Genomic DNA, 19,788 nt, shown 5'->3' on the forward strand with positions numbered 1-19,788 from the left:
TAGTGAGAGCAAAAATGGTATACTCTTTCCAAAGGACAATTTGACACCGTGGTCAAAAACCTTTTCCTATGTGAATACCCTGTAACTCAGCAACCCTGCTTCTAGGACTCACCCTAAGGAAACAATTATGTGTCAAAGATTTAGCTGTAAGTGTGTCAAAGATTTAGTTATCTGTCACACTATGTTGCAGAATGTTACAGAAAATTGGAAACAACCTAAATGTCCCAAAGTGGAGGGTTAATAAAATAAATGATGTTATTTCTATAATGGGTATTCAGTCATTTAAAGTAACATTGTAGATTATATTGACTTGTTCAGATATTTACAGTATATCAGATAGAAAAAGCAAATAAAAAATAACACATAAGGTAATCAAAATTATTTTAAAATTATATAAACATATTGTTTTTCATTAAATCTAAAGTGTCATCCATTCTTACCTGCGTGGTTAAAATATTGCACAACAAACAAATAAAATTTAAGGTGCATAACAAGCACCAATGGTTAAATCTGGCTGTTTGTTGTTGTTCTCCTTATTCTTTCTTCTATTAGCCACTCCCCCGCCCCCGAAACTTTAAGGGCTACTGAGAATGAAATCATGTCATTCAACAAACATTTCCCATTCCATCACCCTAGAAGCCAAGCACTATGCTGGGTGCTAGGGTTACAAAGGTGGACATAACAATCCCAGCTCTTGAGCAGCTCTCACGAAAGTTTAATAAAAAAGAAAATTCACTATTACATAGGAATACATACATATAATAGGTTGAGAACATCTCATGGACCAGCCCTAGCAATAGCAGAACCTTTGGAAAAAAAGCTTTTGCTTTGAGATGATGATGAGGAAGTCAGAAACATCTACTACTTGGTATTACTTAAGCATGTACATCAAAAACTAAACCCTATTCAACAAAAAGGCACAGATTCTGCCAGTATAATCCTTTTAAATGGCGCTATTCAAAGTATGGTCCATGGCCCAAACTGTCACTGTTCAGCCACCAGAAAAGTTCAGAAGTTTCTGAGCATTGAGAAACTTTCATATCAATTTGACATTGCCACACTGAAATGTGTAATCAATAGATTTGTCTCACCGAATAGAGAACAAAAGCAAAGACCTGTAACAGACTGAAAAAAAAAAAGTAAAACAAAGAAAACAGGGAAAAGGGTTGGTTCTTCACAGATGGTTTGAGAAGCACTGTTTTAAACTCCTTGGGTAAGGACCTTTGGCTAGTGCCAAAACTGTTTGGAATGAAAATCGATGGTGGCGGCTGGTTTATAGCTCAGCAGAGAAGCTCCAAATTCCAACATCTCTTAAAGCATGTCTACAAATAAAACACCGAAGACCTCTCACAAGGCTGTCATCCTCGACAGTGTCTCAGAGACCACCTGGAGAAAGGGCCTCTGGGTCTCCATAACTGGGCTTGGCAGTAGGGGAGATGGCACATCAAAAAGACCCAGAAAGCACCCCTCCTCAGTTAATTCTTCCCTGAGGCAGGAAGGGACAGGGCGGCCAATGACTGTGGGAGAAGGGATGGTGTGAAATGGCAGTGCTGAGGTAAGCCGGCAGTCCAAGCACAACGGCCTCCCTTATATAAGAAACCACAGCGGAGCGCGGTCTGCCAGGGTGAAATAATGTGCCTCTGTGTGTGAGGCACTGAGTAAGCTGCAAAGCCTGGGACGTGCTTGGAGTTTATCTAAGCCTTGTACACAGGGTCTGTTAATGAGCCTTCAGTCCCCAAAGTGGGCTCAGTGCTGATAAAAACCAGATGCAGGGCCAACTGATCAAAGTGGCCTCACTCCCCACGGCCACTGCCTGGACCACACTATCTCACCATGTCTCCTGAGCCTTCCTGGCATCCCTGCCATTAACAGACATTTGCAAGCTGCAAACGAAGACACCCTTACAGTTGGCTCCTTTCATGCTAAATAAATTTAAAAGCACAGAAAGCAGGAGGGTTTAGAGACGAGGAGAAAGGGGATCAGGGGAGTTCTATTTGGACTTAAGCAGCCGGCCTTCGGTAGCCTTTAGTTCTTAAAACATACACGCATGTGTGGCCTCTTTATGGCTAGTTTCCTCTGCTGCAAGCTTCAGAAAGGCAACTCAGCAACTGGAAAAATAAGCCCTTGGGATCCCCAAGTGAACCTTGCTTGATTGCTCAGTGAAGGAGACTGAAAGAATTGAGAAGATAAAGTTGGAAAGAGACAAAGTCAGCTGGATGCCTTGAAAGAGCCCTCTACTGGGACTCAGGAATGCCTCAGGAAAGAGGAGCCGAGCTCCAAGGTATCTCCCAGTGCATGAGGACCCCCAGTGAGCAGGGAAGGGCTTCCTGACCCTGTGCCAGACACGTATTTCAACACAAAGCCAGTCCACCCAGTGAACGATCCTTAAGCTCTTGCTCTAGGGAAGAAATGCAATACTCCTGTCACAGTTCTTTCTTTGAGGTGTTGAAGAAGCAGAAAACATTCATCCAGTTGGAGAAAAGAAAAGGTGGCATTTAAATTTATTCATTACAAATATGACTGGGGCCTACTTCGTGCCAGGCTCCCTGCCATCTTGGTGTTTACAGCCCAGCAGGGCAGAGAGGCGTGAAACAAGCAATTACACAAGTGAGCAGAGGTACCGTACTCGGCGTGTTTGACCTTGTCCCCCAGGAATCAAGGAAGAATTCCCACAGAAGTTCTGGTTTTTAAAATGGTGATGAGACCCGAAGATGGACAGGAATTAACGGACAAAGTAGTGAGGAAGTTTACAAAAACAGCAACTAGCATGGCAGAAGGCCCCGCGGACAGAGAAGGGGCGGTGCAGTCCTCGAACTGAGACCAGTTACTGTGGCCAGAGCACGGGGAGCAGAGCAGCGCTGGGCCTGAGGGGCGGATGCGGTCTATCGTGCAGGGCTTCCCAGGGCTTCTCACCAAGGGCGAATTTATCCCTGAAGAGAGCAATTTTCAGCCTTTTTCATCTCGTGGCACACATGAACTAATTATTAAAATTTTGTAGCACACCAAAAAATCTGTTTTTGCTGATCTGACCTAAAAATTGGTGTAATTTTGATCCATTCACTCTGGACAGCTACTGTTGTGTTGTCATTTATTTGACACTCTAAGGGAAAAGAGGTCAGTGTCCCTAACTAAATAGTCGGGCATTAGGTGTTTTAAAAATTCTTTCAGCACAAACTGTTGAACATCGCTGCCTTAAGACAATGAAGCCAACGAGGCATTCTAAGTGGTGAAATGTCAGGCTCAGAGGTTTATTTGACAAGGTTAAAATCGCCCTGTCTGGCGTGGCTCAGTTGGGTGGAGCACTGTCCTGTACACCTAAAAGTTGCGGGTTGGTCCCTGTCCAGGCATGTTTGGGAGGCAACCCATAAATGTTTGTTTCTCTCTCTCTCTCCCTCCCTCCCTCTCTCTCTCCCCACCCCTCTCTCTCCGGAATCAATGGACATGTCCTCAGCTGAGGATTAAAAAAACAAACAAATAAACAGGTTAAAATTGGTCCTGACTCCAGAAGCCACGATACCAGGAGTAAAGGAATAACCTATCCCGTCTGGATCTCCTAACTTGTAAATAAGCTGGGGTGGGGACAATGGTCAGAAATTGCCAGGGTCACTGCAGAACATGCACCCTTTGCCTTCACAGAGCAGAGGGCTGAAGGCCTGCCCGGCTCACGCCGCGCACTCCGCACAGCTGGTGGCAACGCCCGGACCAGCAGCTCAGGATCTCTGGCCTCCTGGCGTCTCAGGGATGGATGGGCACCCCGGGAAGGGCCCCAGCACCCTTCTCTGGACCGGCACACATGTTAAAGTAGGCAGCAGCCTCCCCAGACCCACACACAGGCCTTGTCATGTTCTAAGCACTCTGAGGAAAAGATGCTGACCAAACTCTCCCTCCAGAAAGTGCTGCAGCCTCTGGCAGGGCGAGGGAGGAGAATCGCTTCCCTGGGCCACTCCATCCGCCAAACTTAGAATAAAGAGTGTTTTCAGAGCCTGGAGTTTTCCAGCTGCCTGGAAACAGGAAGAGCCCAATCCCAGAGAACAGTAAGCCTCACACACGCCCTACATAAAGACACGTTGAGCCATTAGCCCTAATTGCCTGTGACTGACACAGGAGTGAAGCCGGCCTTCCAGGCATTCGCTCGGCGGGAAGAAAACAAACAGCTCACAGGGGACCCGGGCGGCCATTTTCTCTTCTTTCTGCCAAAACGATTTTGCTCTGTTCCCCCCAAATTATATACAGATTTGAGATTATTAACCAAACGAAGGTCTTTTGAGTAGTCCTCACCACACAAAAGAGAACAGAAATCTCAGTAGGGAGGAGTTGGACACAGCAATTGGTTATTAATCTTTCCACAAAATCAAAACCATCATAAAAAACTTTTCTGAGCCACCTCTCAATACCCTCAATTCACTCCAGGTCTGAGGGATTAGGAACTATTTGCAATACTTTTCATTTGTTCATCACACGTTATTAAGAAATATGAGTCAAGTAGTGTGCCAAATGGTAAGGAGATGGAATATATATGTAGTAAAAAGCCACATGTGCCTTCAGATTCTGGATTTTTGTTTTAATAATTGGGTTTTGTAAAGTAGCTTAAAGACAATACAGCAGATTACACACCAAAGAAGGGACCATCCACCTCTTCCCTTATGAGTTACAGGGCTCGGAGGACCCCCCCGCACCGCCCTCCCCCCCCCAGTCAGATTGTGGAGACTGTGGCGACAGACACTGGTTTCCTCGGGACCACGCTGATAACCAGGACGCACAGCAGGTCCACAGAGGGACCAGTCTCGCTCTGACTCGTAGACCTAAGAGTAGGCTTCATTTCCAGTTTAGAACCATTCCCTTCCATCATGATTCTTTCACAACCACTTCGAAAACATCACTCACCAGGTGCAATGCCCACCATGGGGTGACAGCTTCACATACACCACCTTATCTAGTCCCTTAACTTTCTGGGAGGTGTGCACCATTGTTATCTCCACCTTCCCGGGACGGTAAGCCCCTGAGGCAAGGTCAAACAGAGTCAAGTGGGGATTCAAACCTAGTTCCATTTGATTCCTGGGTCCACGTTTTTAATCTGCACTCACTATATAGCCAAACTGAATTTCCTTTTGGCTTACCAGAGCCATCTTCTTAGCATCCAAGGGCTATACCATCAGATTTAATACTGAACTAAAGTATGGCAAGGAAACTAGTAGTCCATGCTAGTACCAGCACCAGCTGTGGGAATAATATACAGTAATATTCAGAGCCTAAAGTCCTCCACAGGCTGTTAAGATAGAATTCAAGAGAGAAAAGCAGTTTTCTAAGCAGGATCTAGGCAAACACTCTTCAATGATTTCAGAAGGCAAAATAAGTTTCTTGTTCTATAAAAGCCACATGCTTTGAGTCAAGCTGTTCATTTCTCGTCACAGTATAAGGTAGCATTGATTCTGCCCCCGATGATTTAGATTCTCTTTAAGATTTCTGTAGAACAAGCAGTTCTTCCACACCTCCCTCGGTCCTAAGCATAGCAGCCTCCCCAGAGACTCCTAGCCACTAGGTAATAAATAACCACGTTGTTTCTGCCTCGCTGAAGGAGCCTCAGTCTTTGGAGGGGTGGGAAGCACTGTTGTGGGACAGAAGGCTACTCACCCAGCAGGCAGAGCATCTGGGGCCTGGGCAGCCGCCGGGAGCTGCTGTGTGCCCGAGGTGCTGGGCTCCTCTCCTTCAGCTGGCGTGGCCGGAGCAGGGAGAGACTCTGCGGTAGGGTTTGGGGTAACACTCGAGGCTGCAGCAGGTGGGGATGTCACACCAACAACAGAAGGTTCTTCAGGATCCGTGGCTCCAGCAGATTCATCAGTCACTAGAAATACAGAAATATTTTAGAGATCAACTAAGATTTATATTCTCCTCTACTAGGTTTTTTACTTAATGTGATAACACAGTGCCCCCAATGCGACAGGCACGTATATCCACTGACAGCAGAAAGGTTTCACAGAACCTAACTTTGGAAATTAGGGCAAGTCACCAATAATGGCCTGCCAGAAAGAAATCAGGAGATGAATCTGAAAAAAAGCAGGCTATTAAATATTACCTCTATTTATAAACTTATTAAATTTTTCTAACATACTATGGTTACATTTACTGAAATAAAAGAGTAGCAGGAAACTTAAGGATAACAGGGAAGTGCATTGGTGATAAACGATAAACGGAGCAAAGTCAAGTTTATGGGATCATATTCTTTTGTTTAAACTTGTCATTTGTCTGCTAAGTGCAAATAGCACCTTTATTCAAAAAGCCCCACACACACTAAGAGGCAGAAAACTTCTAATAATGTGCTTGTTCTTTTAAAGACTCATGCTCAAGGATTAATATGAAGAGAAGGGGACTCAGAAGATACAGGACTTGTCTCCAAGGTAACAACAGACAAAGAGACAGAAGTGAAACAAGCTCATTGAGTCTCCTTATTTCTCCATATCTTCATTTCTTTGATGGTCACCCCTGCTCACCCCAAAACAGTCTTACTCAAAAAAGGATTGAGCCCTGGCTGGGCTCAATGGATGGAGCATCAGCCTACGAACAGGAAGGTCAATGGTTCAATTCCTCATCAGGGCACATGCCTGGGTTTCAGGCCAAGTCCCCAGCTGGGGGTGTGCAAGAGGCAGCTGATCAATGATGTTTCTCTCGCACACTGATGTTTCTCTTCCTCTCTTTCTCCCTCCCTTCCCCTCTCTCTAAAAATAAATAAACAAAATCTTTAAAAAAAGGATCAAAAAGGTTTGAATGAGCCATACACAGAGAATTTTCTACATATGAGATTGCATCTACATACATTTATTTATACTAGAATTTTGTAGGAAAATGCTGTAGGTGATTGTCATTTAGCCTCAATTTCCTAATTCAGAAATTCTTTTTGCAGTTCCTTTAGCAAATGGCTACCCAGATTCCTCCTGAACATTTCTTCTGACAGGCAGCTCACTGCAGTCTTTCCGTTGCTGAACAGATGCAGCTGCCATAAGTTTTTTCTCATTGTTAAGCTGAATTTCACTAGCTGGTCTTAGTCCCTGCTCCCGAACTAATACGAAATAAGCATCTGGACTCCCTGTTTCTCACTCACCTTCTCTTTTCCAGTAAAAAGGCCCACCATACCTTTCATGTTTCTAGGCCACCCTCTTCTTATCACCTGGCTGCCCTCTTGTAGAGATCTTTTCCTACTGCCTCTCCTAAGTAATGACATCAGGAACTGAACATAGTAAATCAGATACCATCAGAGCAGTGGAGTCAGATTTCCAACATAAATGCTATTAGTTAACATTTACAGGACACCAGTGTGTACCAGGCAAAGTGCAAAAGCATTCTGAATTCTTTCATTTAAGCCTCATACACAATCCCAGGAGTTAGGTACAACTAACATCCCCTCACTTTGCAGCTGAGGAAAAGAAGAGATTAAATAACCTGCCGAGGTCACAGGGTACCACTGCTGTCTGATTCCAGAGCCAGAACCACTCACTCATTACAATCCACTTCCCCCTTTCTATACGTCCTCTAATGCCACTCAAGATTGTAATGACACTGAAGCAACCACATGACTCTGTTGGCTAACACGACACTGGAGGTCAGCTGAAACTAAAATTTCTTCACATGAGGTGAACCTTGACCTTAACAAATGGATAAGAGCCTAGGGGACTACCTACAATGAACTTATTTGCTTTCTCCCCAGGAAATGATAAATGGTCTGCAACACAGGCTGAATTAGTTGTTTAAAAAATGACTACATCTTATGCAACTGATGTTTCCCCAACAAAAATGCAGTAATTTATATTTCTATTCTATTTCAGTTCATTTAGTAAAGCACAACAGATGGCAAGTCTCTTTATGAAAATCTGTAAATTTTACTCAATTCCAATAAAAAATCATGATGTTTTTGAGAACTAATTAAATTCATTATAAATATTATAAGGACAACTAAATATAGAAGAATAGCCATGAAAATTCTAAAGGCAGTGTGTGTGTATGTGTAAGCGGGAGTGGTATTAGTTCTCTAAAGTATTAATACATAAAGTTTCAAAACTTAAAACTATGTGTCTCTGATATGTGAATAGGCAGATGTCAATTAAATAAACAAGAAAGTTCAGAAACAGAAATAAATATTAGAATTTAGTATATGACAAGGTGACATTTTAAATTACTGTAGAAAAGATAGGTTATTCAATAAACAGTTCTGTGACAACTCGGTATGTACTGAGCAAAAACTGAGTTATAGCCCTATCTCTCTCCTTACATCAAAACACATTCCAGACGAATCAGAGATTTTGACATAAAAAATAATAAAACTACAGGGGAAATAAAAAAAAACAGTATTTTTACAATCTCAAAGTGGAAAGGACTTTTGAAATCTAGCTTTTGATAGCACAAAATCTAGAAGTCATAAAAGGCTGATAATTCAACTACATTAAAATGTTTTTAAAATCTAAATGGAAAAAACCAACCCCACTATGAGCAAAATTAAAATCAAAAGAAAACCAAGTGGGATAAATTATTATTAACTTATATTACAGATGAATGGCTAATTTCTCTGATATGAAAAGAACCTCCACAAATCAATCAATAGGAAAGACCAAAAATATGCAAAGACACTTTACAGATAAGATGATTACCCTTAAAAATCTGAAAAGATGCTAGATATCAATACAAGACACAGAATACAATTTAAGACTACAGTGAAATACTACCCTGCTGTGCTTCGGTGGATTGAGTGCCAGCCTGCAAACCAAAGGGTTGCTGGTTCAATTCCCAGACAGGGCACATGCCTGGGTTGTGGGTCAGGTCCCCGGTGGGGGTGCTTGAGAGGCAACCGCACATTGATGTTTCTCTCCTTCTCTCCCTCCCTTCCCCTCTCTCTAAAAATAAATAAAATCTTTTTTTAAAAAGTGGGGGGTACACAAGACTATAACAAAATACCATTTTTAACCTCAGATTGACAAGAGTAAAAATATTTAATCACATACTGATAAGAGTATAAGAAAAATGCATTTTCACATACTGCTGGTAGGAGTAGAAATTGCTAGAACCTCTGTGGAACACAGTTGGGCAATATCCAAAATTTAAATGCAATAGTTAAAAGGTGGGGGGAAGTGAGGGAGGGTGTGATGCAGATGGGTAGGGGAGGGAGATGATGACTTTACTCTAATACTCTTCACTTCTTATATGTTCAGTGTCTGGGTACAGGAAGCACATGATGTCTGGTTGCCTCTCTTTTGCAATGGGAGCAGCCATTGATGGTTATTGCCTAAATCCATTAATTGGTTAGATGCAAAACGGTAATACTCTAATTCTATCATGCCTATAAAAGAAACTTTGCCTTATCAACTATTTGGCTATCTTTGAGGTTCAGTTTGTAAAGAAAAGGCAGGGAAAATACTTGAGTCTCTTCTTTTTTTACCAGTTTTCAGAATAATGAGTTGGTTTCTTCGATCCTCCAAAAATGAACAAAGAAATTTTGACTAGAAATATGAAGGGAACACTCTGTGAAGTCTATGATTGTTTAACCAGTATGCTGCACACCTGAGGCTAATACAAAATAATATTGAATGTAAAACACAATTGAAAAATAAAATTTAAAAAATAAAAAGAAATTTTGTTTAAAAAGCCCTATGAGTTCTTAGATTTAAACATATTTAAAATATTTCAATCTGTTGTGATTACTGTTCTTATTGACTTTAAAATTGCCCCCATCATGGGCTGCAGTTAGCAGAAGAGGAAAGGAGTAAAGCTATTTAAGTTGGCTTCGAGTTCTATGCAAAAACTTCTCAGATAATTATTAAGTAAGAAAGTGCAGACAGCATATATATTACATGTGTGTTTAAAGAATAAATATGCATATACTTGTACATTCAAAAAATACCTTGGAAAGAATCATAAAAGAAACATAATGGTTACTTCCTCTGGGGAGGAAACTAGAGGCTGGAGGACTAGACCAGGAAGGAGACTTTCTTTATATGGTTTAAGCTTTTATACTTCTGAAGTGTTGATAGCCTATTAGTACTGCCTATTAAAAATAATTATTATGAAATTATTGACCAGAAAAAGAACAGAAGCAGAGTGTACAGCATGACAACACAATTGCCACTATCTAGACCCTGCTGCTCATGAAGCTGCAGATGTAGTTAGAAGGACTCCCACCAACACTGTGCCTGTCTACCCACCTCTCCGAAAGCCTTTCCCTCGCTGGAGTAGCTCATCTGCTTAAGAGTTTTGTGCTGCACCTCAAGTTCAGGTTTGGAAACAGAATATAAAAGCTGGGTATTCTAGAGTCAACAAACTTTCTGTGTCCATGTTTATACTATTCTGCTCTAAAAGAGTGTGTCTATGTTGACACACACATTCTTAGAAAATGGGGCCTTGAAAGAACGTCAAAGGTAAAATCTACTACATCACAGCTTATAGTCAGAAGAAACTAAAGTTCAGACAATTAAGTCACTGGCCCACAGTCACCTGGTAAACCAGTGACAGAGCACCACACTCGAGCCATGATGTGACCTCAAGTAGAGAGGAAAAACTGGATTGTCAAGACAAGAACTTTCAATTTCATCAAGCCTTAGAGAATCGTTGTATTTTACATTTTAGCTTTATACAATATAGCTAATATTCCCTTACTAATCCTAATGATTTGATGTATGCAACTTATGTTCTTCAAAAGGCAGTACCCTTCTTGAGAATGGGGCAAATTCATTTCCTTTGTTTTGCATTATTTCCACTCTGTACCTCCTTGTTCTTACCTCCACATCTTTGCTCAGCTCAGTCCTTCTCCCTGAAGGCCCTCCCCCCACTGCAGCCCCCACAGATCCCCTCTGCAGAGCCCACAGCACCTGTGGGCTCAGCTAAGACACACAGCCCCTGTGACATCTGCTGTGTTGGTTGGTACCTGGCTGATAGTGTCGTTTCAGCTTTTTTCCCCCCTGAAACAGATTATAGGGCAGATGCCTACTTTTGTACTTTTTTCTATGGTCCATAGTGCTTAGCAAAATGGCATTCAATAAATATTTGTTCAATAAATACTCATTCAATAATCCTAATAGCCTAGCAAAAGATATTTGAAATAAACCACCTCACATTTGGGTAACACTACCATTTATAAACCAGTTTGGTTTTTAAAATTTTAATTTTGGAATGATTTTAGATTTACAGAAAAGTTACAAAGATAGCATGCCCTTCACCCAGTTTCCCCCAATAGTACTACCTTACTTGACACAGCACATTTGTCAAAGCTAAAAAAATTAACATCAGTACATTACTATTAACTAAACTCCAGGCTTTATTTGGATTTCACCAGCTTTCCCACTAATGTCCTTTTACTATACCAAGATCCAGTCCAGGATCCTGTGTTGCTTTTAGCAAGTTCATTTTCATGAGTTCAGTTATTTTCCCAATAGCCCCGTGAAGAAGATATTATTCCGGCTTTATGGAAGACAAAACTGAGGCTCACAGAGGTACCATTCAGAAAGGTGCCATGCAGTCAGCAAGCAGCATAACCAGTGCTCAAATCCAGAACACCGTGAAGTGAAAACAATGGAAGGGGTGGGGGAGGAAAGAAATGAAAATGACTTAGATAATTGTCCTGTACGGGAAGAAAAGCTGGCTACCAAGATGAGAGAGGAAATGGGGTAAGCAGGTAAAATGGCAGCTGAATGGCCTCTGGTTTCTGCAACGAGGAGTATTTCACAAGGTTCCCTCTGTGGTGTTGGTTCAACATTCTAACTTCATGAATCAGATATTCATTCAGACTAAGACTCTAATATGCTACTCACAGTTAGCCAAAAAGAGATCAGGAATTGGAAATTCTTTTTCTTAATCCTAGACATGCTGCCAACTCTCTGTGTGTTCCAAGATCTTTAGGTCCATTTGATGGAGGGCTGTCTTTTCAGCACCCCCACTTAGGCAAGGAGAAGGTGGCAGCCAATGATGAAAGCTTTTTAAACTGAAGATCAGCTCTTAACATACGCTCCACAGTAAAGCAGTCAGTATCTCTCATCACAAGGAAGGCACCTCCAGTGCAACTAATCACTCAGCTCTTTACAAGAGCAACCAATAGTGGAATAAACTAAAACAATTAGATGGAAAACAAAAAAACTTAAGGATGGACAGTGCCATTTCATGTTAACTGATGGGAAAGTTCAATCCTTCCCTGGTCAATATACAGATCTCCATTTGTATTCTACCACGCTTCGAAGAATTCAAAGTCTGAAATTTGCTTTGAAAATGTGTAACTATCAAGAAAATCATGGAGAAAATTTAATAAGGCAAAACTAGCCCTTCCAGACATTAGAAAAACATGCTATAACATATCAATAATCAAAATCACATGACACTGGCTCCAAACTGGAAATAAAATAAACGGAATGTGTAAAGAATCCAGAAATGAATTTTCACTGCATATAAGGATGTGGTAAAGTGATAAACACTAAGTAAAACCACAGTGAGAAAAGAAAGCTATTTAATTAATGTTTATAGGAAAATAGGACCCTGATATAGAGAAAAATTAATTTAACCCAGCCCTCATTATATTTCTATATGTATAGATATAGAAATACCACTATAAATTCCAGTGGGACAGTTATTTTTTAACATCATGAAAAAAAGTAAAACAGAATAAAGTATTTATTCTATTTATAGACAAGAGAGGCTCTTTTCACTACTGAAGCAAAAGGTAAAATTAAAAACATTAAAAATGCTCACATACAATGATTTTTAAAATTTTTAACTTTCTATGAGAGCCATAAAAATGAGATAAAAGGTAAAACAATGATATAGGGGAAAACTTACCACCATAAATATAACAGATAAAGCATGTACCTAGATACTTGGTACCCATTAGGATGGCTATTATCAAAAACAAGAACTGGCAAGGTGGAAAACTGGAACCCTCATTCACTGCTGTGGGGAATATAAGTGCAGCTGCTCTGGAAAACGTTTCAGAGCTTCTCAAAAAGTTAAACACAGAATGACCATACAACCTATCAACTTGACTCCTGGGTGCCGAGCCACAGGAATTAAAGCCTGGACTCAGACACAGACACATACCTGTAAGGGTGTACAGGCTGTCGCGGCAGCCAAGAGGTGGGCACAATCCAAATGTCCATCAACAGGTGAATGACTAAATAAAACATAGTATGTACACACATGGAATATTATTCAGTCTTGAAAAGAAACAAGATTCTGGTACATGCTGCAACATGGATCAAGCTTGAAAACAATATGTTAAGTGAAATAAGCCAGAGACAAAAGGACAAGTCATTCCACTTACAGTATGAGGCACATAGAATAAGCAAATTCAGACACATAAAGTAGAATAGAGGCTACCAGGAGCTGGGGCTGGGGCTTAGGAGGAAAGGAGAATGTTGTTGTGTAAAGGGTACAGAGTTTCAGTTTGGGATGATGAAAAAAGTTCTGGAAATGGATAGTGATGAAAAGTTGCACAACATTGTGAGTGTACTTAATGCCACTGAATTGTACACTCAAAAATGGTTTAAATGGTAAATTTTGTGTTACAGATATTTTATCACAATTTGTAAAAAAACAAGTGAACAAAGAAACAAACAAAAAAAACACCTTGAACCTAGGATAAATAAATAAACTTCCAAATCTCCAAAGGATAATGAAACACTATGAAAAAAGTCACACAAGAGAAAAGAAACAGTCAAGCAACTAAAAATTGAAGAAATGCAAGGAGGTTAAACAACAAGGTGGCTCTTAGAGCCTGTTCGCAAACAGACAAACCAGTATTTACATAGTCGCAGAAAAAAATAAACCTCTCTACCCCCTGAGGAAAATTTTACACGGCCTTGTGACAGGACTGTTTCAAACATTTTGGAAAACCACCTGATAATATACATCAATCCCATTTAAAAATTCATATCCTTTGATTCAAGAACTTCATTCAAGAAGAAACAAAAGCTATGTGCAAAGGTGTCTACATCAGGATTTTGTTTTACAATAGGGAAATAACTCTAGGACTGAGGAATGGTTAAAGGAAGTATGAGGCCACTAAAAGGGGGTAAACAAAAAGACCCCAGATACATGGAAGCATGTATAAAAAATAACAGCAAATAAAAGAAAATCTATCCATGATGCATAATTATACCCATATGAAATTATTTGTAAAAATAAAAACTAGTATTGATTGAGAGCTACTTATCCCAGGCACCATGGGAGGCACTCTTCATGTTTTATATAATTTATTCCAGTAAAAACCTATGAGATACATCTACATCTTGTCCCAATTTTATTAACGAGAGAACTAAGGCCCAGGACGGCCCTGGGCCGTGTGCACATACTGCATGCACACGAGCAATCGGAATCTGACCACAGCCAGCGTGGCTCCCGACCTGTGTGCATGGAAATCACGTTTAAGGGAGTCAAGGAGAGATGTAATTTTTTCGGATAAAGTTTTAGATAAAAAATAAAAAAATAAATCATTTCACACAAGTCTCAATGAAGTGCTATACCATTACTCTCTTTCTCGATTCCACCACTTCTAAAACTTAGAAACATTGTATTTATATAGACGGGCTGCCATTCACTTTCGTTTTATAAAAAATGGTTACCTTACAGTTGTGACAACACAAAAAAACCACCTGGAACTCAGCTCCATTTTTGCCCCGAATATCTTTTTCATGCATAACTGCAGAGCACAGCCAAAAGGGCCTGCTCAGTAAACCTCGGATGTCTGTGGAAACACTTCCTGGAGGCGCGGCTCACCACCACCACCACTTTGGAACCGGTCCTCGCAGCTCCAAGGGCGCCGTGGCAAAGGATGGAACGTTCATCTCCTCAAAAACCCTTCTGCTCTTGCACTGCCACAGCGGGGGCTCCTGCCTGCTCCCCAAAGGAAAGGGAAGGTCCTTCTGTACCCCTTGGATAGACATTAAAGAGCCTACAAAGTCCAGGCTGGCTGGGAGGCAAAGGTGAGCTGTCATCACAGCAGAAGGGAGAGAGGAGAGAGAGGAGAGCAGCCAAGAGCTTAGTATTTTAACAGGCAGAAATCCCTTCAATGCAGTGACTGTCCTTCACAGATGGGTTTGGGGAATAGTTTGGGCATTCAGACACACCACCAGAAAACATTTCCTAGGTGTTTTGGGGTTACAGATATCTGGCTTTCTGAAGACATGACTGGCCCTTGCCTTGTCTGCTGAAACATAATGTTCCTGGAGATAAAGACAATATGCAAAGGTACCTAAAAATAAAGGTCAGGGAAATACACATCTGTTGAAGCGTCAAGAGTGACTCAAAGACCACCACCATGTATAGTCAATTTACTGATAGTTTTCGTAAGAAAAGCAGAGGTGGCTGAGAGAAACCAGTGTGCCTGGAAGAACCAAGCGGTTGGTGTATGGCCCAGGCTCCAGGAAATGGTTGGTTCCAAAGGGCCAGTTCCCCTTCCCAGTTTGTAAACACTGGCCCTCCCCGACGAGTGACTTATTTTTCTAAGGGAAGCATGTATACTGGAATTCCAGAGCTTCACAGGATTTTCTGTAACACGGCCCACGCCACCACCTTGCCGTCCCTTTCACACAGGCAGGAACAGCCACACTCTGACTGGATGGTTCCAGCATTCGGACACGGGGTGGCATGGCAGTGCCAGGAGGGCAGAGACAGCTCCTCCAGCTCATCCTAGTCCTCGGGGCTTAGGCTGAGCTGGTTAACCCAATTCCTTCAGGCAGTTCCCCAGCTCCGGGGAGAAAGTCAGGCCCCACACGCTCAGTGAGCCTTGCAGGACACAGGCCACTCCACCCCGCAGTCCATCGCAGGCAACAGCACAGCTAAGCACCACGAGCCATCAGAGGGCGCTGCAGCCCTCGTACAGTGCTGCCAGGGAACTGAGTCACTGAAAAGTAACCCCAGTGGATTTCTCCTACTCAAGGCGGTCACACGAAGGGCATTAACAAGGCCATGACAACACTCACGTGAAGAAGTTATGCTGCTCCGGATCACCCATCCTTCATGTCACACCTCTCCAATCACAATCATCTACAAAACTATTTCAGGTGTGTGTCACAATCATAGTGAAACACTGACAAGTTTATCAAAGTTACATCCATGTTCCTTCCCAACTGTCCCAAATTAAGACAAAAATACCAAATGACCAGCAATCACTAAAGATCTGACAGTTTAACACACTTAGAAAAATGAAGCTTTTTTTTTCTTTTTCCATTTCAATACACCCCTGACCTGATGAGACAGAAGGAAAGCATTACAAAAAATGAATTGTTTTGAAGTAAGTCCCTCCTTTCCCCCTTACAAGGAAGCCGAGCCCAGTGCAGAGCCAGTCTATGTCGATGTAGCGGGCTGTCTCTCCTCCAGTGGCACAAACACCCTCCCTGGAACCCCCACTGACGGTGCGGCCCTGCCCCTGGTTGGCATCCCACCCACCAACAGCGCTGCCATTTTCTCCACTCGGCTCCTAGCAACTAGACTTGGTTTTCTTTCTCCCTAAATCTGATCACTCCTTAAATTAAGGAAAGAAAAAAAAATGTGTCATGTATAAGTAAGATATCCTCTCCCAATAAAATCCAGTGTTGATAAGACAATGACTATAAAGATCAGTATTTTTTATTTCTGTGCAAAGGAATACTTTAGAAGAGTCCTGTGGAAATGAACCACAGCTATACAGAGTATGCCAGAGATAAAGGAAGATGGGTCAATGGAAAAACGGATGGATTCAAATTCATCTTAATATCAGAGTCTTGTCCCACTCACCCTACATTCTGACACAGACAGAATCCCGACTCCATGTGAAAACAGGTTAGAGGCCTGTGATTCAGTCTGGGCTGGCATTCCGGGCTGTCACTCACCTGTGCCATTGGCCAAGCCACTGTGGCTCGGGTTCTTGATGGGCTGGCGGTGCCGGTTGCTAGTACCAGGGCTTCGCTCGCTGGTTGCTGTGGTTGTTCTGGCTGAACCACCTGAATGTCTGTGCGTCCTGGGGGTTCAAAGTATAAAGCAGACAGATATAAATCACTGTGGAAAAAAAAAAGAGGGATAACCCACCTAAGTAACTATATTCCCTCCCTCATTAGTTATTGGAAGCAAGACCTTCAACAGCCCCCGTAGTCTTTGACTTAGCAGACACTGGCTCCGAAGAGAGAGACCCAGGTAAGCATCCTTCTTGGTAAAAGCCCAGAAGGCAACTTTGGGTAAACTTTTCCACTTGAAGTAAACAAATCCAGAGTAAATTGCTCCCACATCTGAAATAACTGGCAAAATATCCTGAGACCATCACATTATTTTTATTGGGCTCGAATATAAGAAATAAACAAGAATCAATGGACTACTTGACAGAGTACAGATGACATATTTCTCCTGTTACGCAAAGCCCGGAACTTATCCAAATCCATTTTCTCTATAGTTAGAAAGATGCTTCCCTCGGAACAGAAATCAGGGGACATTACACAACTTCAGCTAGTGCATACATGGACATAGCTCATCTAGAAAAGATGACCCCACAACCCATCCAAGCAAACGAGAGACAATGCGGAAAGGGGTCAGATCACAAGGGTAGCAGTGGGACCTGACAACGGCGAACCTATCTGACATCTTCAGAGAATACGAGGCAGGAAGTGTTCTCATGATCCTATTGTGACAACTTCATTCCTCAGTGACAGTGCCTAAGCTTCCACGCCTTTCAGTTCAGCAGTTTTGTCAAAGGAGATTATTCTGCCACTTAGTCATTATATAATACTTCACAACAGTGAGATGATTTAAAGAGTATCCGAGGATGGTAACTGTGGAGAGGAGGGTGTGGGTGGAGATAGAAGAGGGTATGGGGGGAATAAATGGTGATAGAAAAAAAATTAATTAATTTAAAAAAATAAATCAACAGTATCCAGGAAAGAAAAGACCACCCCTCTCCAGGCAGAGGTATAAAGGTCCAGAGAACAATCTAAACTATGTGACATGGAGCAGTGAGAATACTATTAACAATAAAAGTAATAACAATGACCATGGAAGTATATCCTGTGCATTGAGCTGCAATATTACATTTCAGGTACCCATGATTATGCACAAATCCAGGATTATGTCCAGTTGTGGTGTGTTGTGCACTTTACAAATATTATCTCATTTAACATGGCAACCCTAGAAGTAGCCTATTATATAATGCCCATATTGCAGACCAGAAAACAGACACAAAAAAGTCCAGTAGAGAGTAAGCAATCAAGAAAAGACTCAAACCCTGGATGGTGTTGCTCTGTGGGTTGAATGCCAGTCTGTGAACTGAAAGGTCATAGGTTTGATTCCCAGTCAGGGCACATGCCGGGGTTGCCAGCGAGGTCCCTAGGTTGGGGGCATGCAAAAGGCAACCAATCAGTGTTTCCCTCACACATCCATGTCTCTTTCCCTCTTTCTCCCTTTCTTCCCCTATCAAATAATTTTTTTTAAAGAAAGAGAAAAGACTCAAATTCAGGTACTTTAAGGTCAACATACCAAGCTCTCTGGTTGCAGCCTGGGGTCGGAGGCCCAGACTTTAGGTGAGTCCGTCCCTGGTGGTTCTTTCACTAATCGCTCAGCCAGTGGAGAGATGAAGAGCTCTAACAGAAAGTTCCCCCCACTGGGAGGCGCTGTCCCTGCCACAACACTTCTGCTGGTTGGACTCAAGCCCTGGGTGTAGGGACAAGCCTGCAGCACAACAAACTGGAAGGTCCCTAGAGGAAGAAGTGCCTCCACCAACTACCACCTCTAGCACAAGGAACAAATTTTTCCAACAAGATGGGCAATAAGCCAAAGTGTTCAGAGTGATTACCTTTCGGTGTTGAAAATGCAGATACCTTTAGCTTTTCCTTTGGTGCTTTTCTAAATTTTTCTAGTGTTCTTCATTAAGTTTAAAAAAATGTTTTTTGGGGGTGCCCACACAACCCAGAGAGAGAGAGAGAGAGAGAGAGGAAGAAGAGGAAGAAGAAAAAGGAAGAGGGAGTAGGAGGGGGAAGAAGAAGAAACCTAACAAACCCTGGAGTCCTTCTTACCTAAAAACTGTGTGGCAGTTAAAAATGGATTAGAGAGGGCACAGCTGAGCTATGGAAATAAAGATTTAATTTGGACTCTCTTTTTCCATCTTATTTTTCCCTGAGCTAATTCCATAAATCAAAAGCTGTCAACCACACCTCAGTCAAGAAAAATATTTCAAAGTCCCCACTTCATGGGAAGAAATGTTAGTATTAAGCCTTTTACCGCAACTCCTCATCGAAAGCTGAACGGGTGCAGACGAGTTCCAAAGGGAAGCTCAGGCTTTAGCCGCTAGTGAATGTGTCTGTGTGTTGAGGGCAGAGAGCTTGAGAGAGATAAAATTGGTTAATGGAAGGTTTGCTTCAGCCAAGAATCCCCTTAAAAGGACAAAATAGCCTCTCTGATTTGGTACTCTCCGTCCACGGCGGAGGGCTGTGTCCCTGAAGGAGCAACAGGCCAAGTGGGCAGCATGGAAAATGCAGCATCAGTGCTGTCACTCCTGAGGCTCTGACGAGCCCGTGATTATGTCCAGTTGCCAGGCTCTGTGTCCCCCGGCAGAGCAGCTGGGCATGACAACAGGGTGGGTTCCATTACTCTCCTGGCTCCTCCCTCTCTTCCCCGAAAGGGTGTGCGGTCAGAGTTGAGAGAGAATACTTTCAGAAATGTTTAACCACTAATGACAGCAGCTCACCCTGAATGACAGGCTGGAGTAGAGCCGGGATTAGCCCATAAACCAGGGGCAGCTGGGACCACTTTGCATGAACTGCCGCCTCCCTGCCTGTGGCCCACTGCCACCCCCGCTCCCCTCACCAC

The 19,788-nt window shown here is 42.3% G+C and overlaps 1 protein-coding gene across 5 annotated transcripts in view; it reads right to left on the reverse strand.

The window, feature by feature from the left end:
* Window positions 1-19,788, reverse strand: part of WWP2 (WW domain containing E3 ubiquitin protein ligase 2) — a 168,838-nt gene that overhangs the window by 36,764 nt on the left and 112,286 nt on the right. For all 5 annotated transcript variants that reach the window (XM_045818627.1, XM_045818623.1, XM_045818624.1 and 2 more), the window contains exons 7-8: window positions 16,830-16,957; window positions 5,632-5,842 (exon numbers count right to left, since the gene is read on the reverse strand). In XM_045818627.1, coding sequence (XP_045674583.1) covers window positions 5,632-5,842; window positions 16,830-16,957 — 339 coding nt within the window. The remainder of the gene's footprint in view (window positions 1-5,631; window positions 5,843-16,829; window positions 16,958-19,788) is intronic.

This window comes from Phyllostomus hastatus, unplaced genomic scaffold (assembly GCF_019186645.2).
Source record: "Phyllostomus hastatus isolate PE091 unplaced genomic scaffold, TTU_PhHast_1.1 phas_scaffold_345, whole genome shotgun sequence".
In the NCBI taxonomy this organism is placed as follows: domain Eukaryota; kingdom Metazoa; phylum Chordata; class Mammalia; order Chiroptera; family Phyllostomidae; genus Phyllostomus; species Phyllostomus hastatus.